Source organism: Salmo salar, chromosome ssa15 (assembly GCF_905237065.1).
Source record: "Salmo salar chromosome ssa15, Ssal_v3.1, whole genome shotgun sequence".
In the NCBI taxonomy this organism is placed as follows: Eukaryota; Metazoa; Chordata; class Actinopteri; order Salmoniformes; family Salmonidae; genus Salmo; species Salmo salar.
The window spans coordinates 79,678,321-79,688,014 of NC_059456.1; the positions used below are offsets into that span (position 1 = coordinate 79,678,321).

The window sequence follows — 9,694 nt, forward strand, 5'->3', positions numbered from 1 at the left end:
AGGAGTGAGTCTTTTCCATTTAATCTCTAATTGATATCCAGAGCTTCCTCACAAATTCCAGGGGTGGTGGGATTTCTCTTTGCGGATGTGTCAAGAGTACAAAACTTAGAATACACAGTAAGAACTGTCATTCCTCCTAAGAACTCACCCCTCCCCTAGTCATGTCTCAACCCTGCACTAGTCAAGTGTCGCCAGGATGCAGTGGTGATGCACAGGTGGAAGGGTGGGAGAGGTGAGGCAGAGGGGTAATCCTCGAGAGGTGAGGTGGGAGAGGTGAGGTGGGAGAGGTGAGGCAGAGGGGTAATCCTTGAGTAATGCAGGGCTGAGGGTTGAAGGGGAAGAGTGACGCTTGACTAGTGCAGGATTGAGACATGGCTGGGGTGAGGTCTGAGGAGGAAAGTTCCTAATATTTATTGCGTAGGTGTGACTTTGGCTGTTTAAAGGATAAATAAACCCTTTGTTTAATTCCAAAGGTAGAGTACTTAAGCAATAAGGCCCGAGGGGTTGTGTGTGGTATATTGGCCATTATAAACCGGGAAGTTTGGGTCCTGGATGCTGATTGGCTAAAACCCTTTCAGCCATGTGTATATCAGACAATATACCATGGGCAAAAATACTTGTTAACTGTTCTGGTTACAGCCCTTAGTCATGGTATATTGGCCATATACCACAAACCCTCAAGGTGCCTTATTGCTATTTCAAATAACCCACTAATGAAAAGCATTTACATTTCCTAGAATTACATTAGAATCCAGTCTACATTCTTGTGAATTATGGTAAGTTTCTTCTAACTTTCCATTTTGATGTTACCATCCTTGCATTTGGTTGATCTTCCATGATAATGTAACAACTGGAACTGTGTTCTTCGTAGTTTAGTCCTTGTGACAATCAATATAAAATAAAAGCTTGTACAGTGCATTCGGGAAGTATTCAGACCCCCATTTTGTTACGTTACAGCCTTATTTTAAAATGGATTCAATATTTTTTTCCTCATCTACACAAAATTCCCCATAATGACAAATCAAAAATATATATTTAGATTTTTTTGCATGTATTAAAAATTAAACGTATCACATTTACATAAGTATTTAGACCCTTTATACAGTACTTTGTTGAAGCACCTTTGGCAGCGATTACAGCCTCAAGTTTTCTTGGGTATGACGCTGCAAGCTTGGCACACCTATATTTGGGGAGTTTCTCCTATTCTTCTCTGCAGATCCTCTCAAGCTCTGTCAGGTTGAATGGAGAGCGTCGCTGCACAGCTATTGTCAGGTCTCTCCAGAGATGTTCGATCGGGTTCAAGTCCGCGCTCTGGCTAGGCCACTCAAGGACATTCAGAGACTTGTCCCGAAGCGACTCCTGCTTTGTCTTGGCTGTGTGCTTAGGGTTGCTGTCCTGTTGGAAGATGGTATTCAGGCCAAAGAGTTCAATCTTGGTATAATCAGATCAGAGAATCTTGTTTCTCATGGTCTGAGAGTCTTTAGGTGACTTTTGGCAAACTCTAAGCGGGCTATCATGTGCCTTTTACTGAGGAGTGGCTTCCTTCTGGCCACTCTACCATAAAGGCCTGATTGGTGGACTGCTGCAGAGATGGTTGTCCTTCTGGAAGGTTCTCCCATCTCCACAGAGGAACTCTGGAGCTCTGTCAGAGTGACCATCGGGTTCTAGGTCACCTCCCTGAATAAGGCCCTTCTCCCCTGATTGCTCAGTTTTGCCGGGCGGACAGCTCTAGGAAGTCTTGGTGGTTCCAAACTTCTTCCATTTAAGAATGATGGAGGCCACTGTGTTCTTGGGGACGTTCAATGTGCAGAAATGTTTTGGTACCCTTCCCCAGATCTGTGCCTCAACACAATCCTGTCTCTTCACTCTATGGACAATTCCTTCGACCTCATGGCTTGGTTTTTCCTCTGACATGCACTGTCAATTGTGGGACCTTCAATAGACAGGTGAGTGCCTTTCCAAATCATGTCCAGTCAATTGAATTTACCCCAGGTGGACTCAAATAAAGTTGTAGAAACATCAAGAATGGTCAATGGAAACAGGATGCACCGGAGCTCAATTTCCAATTTCATACAAAGTGTCTGAATACTTATGTAAATAAGGTATTTCATTACAAAAATATATATTTATACATTTCTTATATATTTGCAAACATTTCTAAAAAACAGTTTTCGCCTTGTCATTGCGGGGTATTGTGTGTAGAGTGATGAGGAAAAATATGTATTCAATACATTTTAGAATAAGGCCGTAAAGTAACAAAATTCACTGTATTTTTGACATGGTCTGATCTACAACAAGTGGTCCATTGTCATAGGTAGAGTCAGGGGTTTGACTTAGTCTCAGCTATTGGGCCTATTAGAGGGTCTTCACCAATTTTCTACAGTATATGTATAAATCCTGGATTGCTGATTCCATTTAAAATGTTGGAGTGGGGACAGTAACAGTATTATTTTGCTTGTATGTTTAGCTCACATAATATAATTTAAAAAGTATGCATTAAGGTGTCTGTAATAGAATAAACATGGAAAAACAAATGTGGACATTAATAAATTAATTTATATGAATTATTATATTAATTTATATATTATATTCATTTCTACCTTCCCAAATATTTTTAACAGTGGGTGTGCCAAGATGGAGGCTTGGTGGCTTCAAAACAGCAACCCCTGTTAGTCCTCTAGTGTATATATACTGCTCAAAAAAATAAAGGGAACACTTAAACAACACAATGTAACTCCAAGTCAATCACACTTCTGTGAAATCAAACTGTCCACTTAGGAAGCAACACTGATTGACAATAAATTTCACATGCTGTTGTGCAAATGGAATAGACAACAGGTGGAAATTATAGGCAATTAGCAAGACACCCCCAATAAAGGAGTGGTTCTGCAGGTGTTAACCACAGACCACTTCTCAGTTCCTATGCTTCCTGGCTAATGTTTTGGTCACTTTTGAATGCTGGCGTTGCTTTCACTCTAGTGGTAGCATGAGACGGAGTCTACAACCCACACAAGTGGCTCAGGTAGTGCAGCTCATCCAGGATGGCACATCAATGCGAGCTGTGGCAAGAAGGTTTGCTGTGTCTGTCAGCGTAGTGTCCAGAGCATGGAGGCGCTACCAGGAGTCAGGCCAGTACATCAGGAGACGTGGAGGAGGCCGTAGGAGGGCAACAACACAGCAGCAGGACCGCTACCTCCACCATTGTGCAAGGAGGAGCACTGCCAGAGCCCTGCAAAATGACCTCCAGCAGGCCACAAATGTGCATGTGTCTGCTCAAACGGTCAGAAACAGACTCCATGAGGGTGGTATGAGGGCCCGACGTCCACAGGTGGGGGTTGTGCTTACAGCCCAACACTGTGCAGGACGTTTGGCATTTGCCAGAGAACACCAAGATTGGCAAATTCGCCACTGGCGCCCTGTGCTCTTCACAGATGAAAGAAGGTTCACACTGAGCACGTGACAGACGTGACAGAGTCTGGAGACGCCGTGGAGAACATTCTGCTGCCTGCAACATCCTCCAACATGACCGGTTTGGCGGTGGGTCAGTCATGGTGTGGGGTGGCATTTCTTTGGGGGGCCGCACAGCCCTCCATGTGCTCGCCAGAGGTAGCCTGACTGCCATTAGGTACCGAGATGAGATCCTCAGACCCCTTGTGAGACCATATGCTGGTGCGGTTGGCCCTGGGTTCCTCCTAATGCAAGACAATGCTAGACCTCATGTGGCTGGAGTGTGTCAGCAGTTCCTGCAAGAGGAAGGCATTGATGCTATGGACTGGCCCGCCCGTTCCCCAGACCTGAAACCAATTGAGCACATCTGGGACATCATGTCTCGCTCCATCCACCAACGCCACGTTGCACCACAGACTGTCTAGGAGTTGGCGGATGCTTTAGTCCAGGTCTGGGAGGAGATCCCTCAGGAGACCATCCGCCACCTCATCAGGAGCATGCCCAGGCGTTGTATGGAGGTCATACAGGCACGTGGAGGCCACACACACTACTGAGACTCATTTTGACTTGTTTTAAGGACATTACATCAAAGTTGGATCAGCCTGTACTGTGGTTTTCCACTTTAATTTTGAGTGTGACTCCAAATCCAGACCTCCATGGGTTGATAAATTGGATTTCCATTGATTATTTTTGTGTGATTTTGTTGTCAGCACATTCAACTATGTAAAGATAAAAGTATTTAATAAGATTATTTCATTCATTCAGATCTAGGATGTGTTATTTTAGTGTTCCCTTTATTTTTTTGAGCAGTGTATAAATAATTGGTATTCACAAAAATACCTTTGCCTATACATATTACTGCAATGTAAACTTGCGAACTTGTCACGTCTTGACTGCTACCACCGGAGGTAGCGCACGCCACTCAAACTGCATTGTTCCTTCTCCTCATCCAAGGACCCTCACATAACCCGTCCTCGTTCCCACTCTCAGCTCAGCATTTAATATTCACCAACAGCTGCCGTTTTATTCCCAGAATCAGTTCTCTTGAAATCACAGGATTTTGATACATCTGTGAAAGATAGCACAGGAACAGTGAACAGATGTTCGTCATTAGCAGAGGAAAAACATGCCACCGATCCTCAAACATCTTCGGCAATTACCACCTGATAGCTACCCTTAAGAGGCTGTGACTATTTTGAGAGCTAACTCTTGATCGAAGTAGAGGGAAGCTATTACTGTTGTCATTATTCCGGATGTACTGTATTTCACAAAATGATACCAAAGGAACTTGCTGTCATTCCTGTTTTACATAAAGTGAGTAGACCCAAAAGAGAATGATATATAATACCTTTTATTTAACTAGGCAAGTCAGTTAAGAACAAATTCACATTTACATTGACGGTCTACCCCGACCAAACTCTAACACGAAGGACCCTGGGCTAATTGTGCGCCGCCCTATGGCAGAGGTGCTTTTCGCTAACTTGTGGCAAACAGGTGTGCCCTTAACCGATATGGCCTCTTGTGAATAACAATGTATGTAAATAGACTGCAAAACTAAATGAGAAATGACTGCCAAATGATCATGGTAAGGAAACTGAAGAACAATTTGAGACGGTATTGCATAATTACTTACATACAGCCAGCGAGGGGAACGATTTATAACGTTTATCAAGTATGCATATCTGTATACAAGCCACATTATTGTATGGGGCAGCAGGTAACCTAGTGGTTAAGGGTGTTGGGCCAGTAACCAAAATGTTGTTGGTTGAAATCCCCGAGCCGACTAGGTGAAAAATCTGTGGCTGTGCCCTTGAGCAAGGCACTTAACCCTAATTGCTCCTGTAAGTTGCTCTGGATAAGAGTGTCTGCTAAATGGCTAAAATGTACAACTGTTGTATGTATCAGATTGAACAGCATCATTCTACTTATCTGACCGCAACTGTAAAGGAAGAGTTCAAAAGACAAGAAGATGTAACCCTTATTGTCAATGTTCTATTGAGTGTGATAAGCCGATTGTACTTGTTTTTAAGTGTCCGTTTCTCATTCTGGGGTGTAGTTACCCCTAGGTACAGATCTAGGATCAGCTTCACCTCCCCTAATCCTAACCATAAACAGTGGGAAAAATTCAAAACTGACCTAAGATTAGTGTCTATTAGTGTCCCACTTTCTCATCACCGAAAGGAAATAGGTCAATCTTCTGCCTAATTTCATAGACTGAAAGGTTGATATGTGGGCAGAGCGCTACTACTAAAGGTAGTGTTCACAAAACAATGATTGCAATGATGAGATGAAATAAGTCTTTGTTTTTTTAAATTCCTTTAATGGTTCAGTTGGTATAGGATTTGGAAGCATTTAGTCAGCAGCCATACAGCAAGAACCAACTAATCGATGTCAACAGAGAAATACAAAGGCAACACAAAATAACTCAAACGACAACTAGGCAAAGACAGGTCATCACATTGAAAGATACACAGCTCTAGTCATACTGAACAGCATGCTGAAAAAATCTGATTTGTAGAATTTTGAACAGAGGAAATCACACGCATGCACGCACTCACGCACACACAAAGATTAAAAATGAAGGCTGTTGGTCAACTATGACAGGTATAGTATATACTAAGATACCTTTGCATTGTTGTCTTTAAGATGAAAGCAAAACAATGCACAGAGAAATTAGGTTCAAGAAAGTTTTAAAACAAGAGTAAACATTAAAAAGGACAAACTTTTGTCATAGGCGGATACTGTAACTGTTTGTTGGCGATGTATGTAGCCATGATCGCTGAGGAAATTTGATCCTGAAATTATTGCCAACAGGATAACATGGATTACACTTTTTTTTTTTTTTTTTAAATAGCTGACTATTTTTCCAAAATGTTTTTTAAAGAGCTAGTAGCGTCCATAAACTTTGAGAATGTACAAGCAATGGTCATTGTGGCACGGCTTTCAAGACCCTCCCAGATCTACTTCAAATGTACACTGTTAACCACAAGGCAGGCATGCTTGGTTTCAAAACATCAAGACACAATTGTTTAAGTTAAGCGAGTTAACAAAAAGTACTTACACACATTAAATATAGAGTATGTTACTACAAAAAAAACTGAGTCGGATTGAAAAAAAACAAAAAATATTCGATTGAATTGAAAGATTCCAGTTGCAATCAACGAACACAGAAAACGGATCGGTATTGTTTACAGCGCGTCAATTGCTGAAGGGTATAAGGAGGCAGTAAAAACACTGTAGTTTCTTATGCGAGTATTCACCATGTTTCTAGTAGCTCCATGGGTGTGGTTCTGTTGATATAATTACATTAGTGTGAGTCAAGAGTAACCTTTGTCCAATCTAAAGAGTGACAAGATTATGCTCTTGGATACTTTTGATAAGATTAGGCGTTTTGATCCGTGTAGACTTTCTAAACGATAGTTTGGGAGAGAGTCAATTCTATCAATAATAAATTAGAACTACGCTAGGTCCCTCGTCAGGCACCTTTTAAAAATCATAATGTTACATTTATTTTACAGATAAAAAAAATAAAATAATAATTGGCACAATCAATTGATTATTATTGTATTTTCCCTCTAATATCTGTACAATAAAAAAGGTTATATAATTTCACAATAACCCCAAGACCTTGTTTGCTTGGGGAAAAGCCATCTGCACCTATGTATACTGTGTGTGTTTGTGCTAGTGTCATTGATTCTAAAGTCCCGAATGGGAAGCCAAGTTGACATCTCAACAGCCTATTGTTCAAATCAACAATAAGCAGGAAGAAGTACAATTGGTTTGAAAGAATATGAAAACCATTAAACACGTTTTTAACCTTTCCACCTACAGGGACCCTGTGTACAGTTAAAAAAAAATTAAAAAAAGATTCAACCAAAGAAAGTAATGAATTATCTTCCCGCAAGGTCATTAGTTAAAACACTCACGCTTCTCTCTTTCATTTGACGGAAAAATTATGTCCTTGGTCAGTTCTACCATTGAGTAGAGCAGATACGAAACAACACTGCTCGATAAGAAAAACAAAAAAAAAGACAAATAGACAAGGTTTGCATTCATACAATTTGTAAGTGTTTTCATCGACTTGCTCGACACCAAGGCCCTAACCCATGGTAATGCATACCTACTGTGGCTGGGGCAATGGTGTATCCGTTTGAATGGGAAGGATGCTGGATGAAAGGGAGGGGGAGAGAGAAAGGTAACCAACACCCAGTGATCCTTCCCACCCTCCTTCCATCCATCACAGGTGCCCATCCGCTCCCCAGAAACTCAACAGTGTTGTGTCGGTCGGTGGAGTTTGGGTTGCCGTAGACGATGGGGGAGTGCCCCAGGGTCACTGCCGCCGGTCTTCGGTTTCTTGTCGTGAAAAAGCCATCACCACATCCTCCGCACCTGGTGACCCACATCCAAAAACAGAGGTCAGTAGATATCAACAACAAACTCCATCTAGATATTCCTTCCACCTACACAAGTCCTCTTAGATATGTGAATAAAACATTTAGTAATCATAAGCATGAGTAAAATAACTGAATCTACATTACATTTCAATAAACTCTGTTTTTAGGTGGAATTTCTTGAAATCTTTGCTTGTATGAATGAATAGTATATCTATTCTTATTGTTTTCTTTCTGACTTTGAGCTCATGTTGGGTGTGCCCTTGACTTAATTGATGTCATCATGACTGAGTGTGGTGAGGTTAAATACGGTGAATCACCAAAGCGACAGCACACACTACACTATATAACTGTGCCACAAGACTTCCACATCGCACATGGAATAGCAAAGTCTCTCGACATCTCTTGGTTTAGGGATAGGTAAATGCATCTAGGTATTCCAAACTACTGCCATGTTCCCTACAGTCCAGAGGCACAGTCTTCTCAATCACACAACTCAAAATCAAGGTCTCCCTAGGAGTACCCAGCTGCAGACCTTATCCAGTCCTGCCCTGATAAGCAATACATCTGAGGCCTTAAACGATCCTTCCATCCACATCTCTATTCCAACCCAAACTGCAGGAGGCATGGAATACCTGTGGAGAGCTAACGCTAGAGTCCAGCTGGCGTAGCCAATCTCACTAAGCCATGAGAAATCATAGCAATGCTGTGCTACAGTATATAGGTACCAAAAGACAGACAAATGCAGTGATCACTGGTGTACATTGGGAGGTCTGGCTTGTCTTCCCTTTGTATTCTATTTACTTCTATCAAGTTGAGGGTTAATCAATACCAATCCCAGATTACAAGTTCTGCAGTGCCAAAGTTAACAAAGAGAACATGCCAGGGTGTGGAGTTGGGAGAAAACGACTGAAAACCAAACTCTACACCAAAACCTCAGTCTGGGCACCTTCAGATCGCCCTGGCCATTTTCCACGAAGTTACAGAGAAACATTTTTGAGTTAAAGCATGATCTGATTGTAGCGTATTCTGTAACCTTTAGCTATTCAAAAATAGACTTTGCTTACATTAGTAACCTTCATCATATTTGCATTTATTTCGAAAAGGTTTAACTTTCCTAGATGTAGGCTGAATAGGTTTGATGGTAACAAAAGGAATATGGCCCAGTCATACTTGAATGCCAACATCAGAGGAGGCAGAGCTGCCACACTTGCAACTGATGGATGGTAAGCACTTTTAAATTGATGGTAAATGATTTGAATTGCCAGTAAATGCTGGTCTTGTTTCAGGTTTTACCAAACCGATTTGTCAAGCACTATCAGAATGCAAACATCATCAAAACCCATTTTAACACGTTTTTGAAAGTGGAGAGGTTTCTTTTTTCGCAACTTTGCTATACAAAGTATCATTGCTTGTTAGATTTAATTATTACAGGGGGAAATGAAAGTAGGTCACACAGACTGCTTCCATATCTATTTGGCTCATAGGGCGGACCCTTTTCAGAAGATCGTGCGCAGACACAACCAGGCGTAGACTCGGTGTTCAGTTTGGTTGTTTCTAAAGAGGAGATAATTAGGATGTTTCTATGGTGCTCTTGGGTCAGCATAATCTAAATAAGTGAGAGACTGGGGAAGGATCTTTTTATTTTTGGACTTGCTCTTCCTTTCAGGTTCCCAGTCCCCTAGAGATCTCATCCAATGAGGATGTGGCAAAGAACACCCCTATGCTACAAAATGGCCCTGCCAGGGAAGGAGAACGAGATGCGGCACATCAGAGGAAATAAATGGCACAAATCCTGACTGAATTTGAATGTGGCACGTCTTGACAAATTTAATTTAAAAAAAATATTGAACTGA

At 41.6% G+C, this 9,694-nt stretch overlaps 1 protein-coding gene and 1 long non-coding RNA gene across 2 annotated transcripts in view; one reads left to right on the forward strand and one right to left on the reverse strand.

The window, feature by feature from the left end:
• Window positions 1-5,750: 5,750 nt before the first annotated feature.
• Window positions 5,751-9,694, reverse strand: part of ctnnbip1 (catenin, beta interacting protein 1) — a 32,208-nt gene continuing 28,264 nt past the window's right edge. Inside the window, 1 exon segment of the mRNA NM_001139923.1 lies at window positions 5,751-7,836. Within this exon segment, the coding sequence (NP_001133395.1) occupies window positions 7,778-7,836 (59 nt within the window). The 3' untranslated portion in view covers window positions 5,751-7,777.
• LOC123727326 (uncharacterized) overlaps window positions 7,691-9,694 on the forward strand; it is a 2,911-nt gene continuing 907 nt past the window's right edge. Inside the window, exons 1-2 of the long non-coding RNA XR_006759250.1 lie at window positions 7,691-7,862; window positions 9,508-9,694. The exon at window positions 9,508-9,694 is cut by the window's right edge and continues 907 nt beyond it. This is a non-coding gene — a long non-coding RNA (uncharacterized lncRNA). The remainder of the gene's footprint in view (window positions 7,863-9,507) is intronic.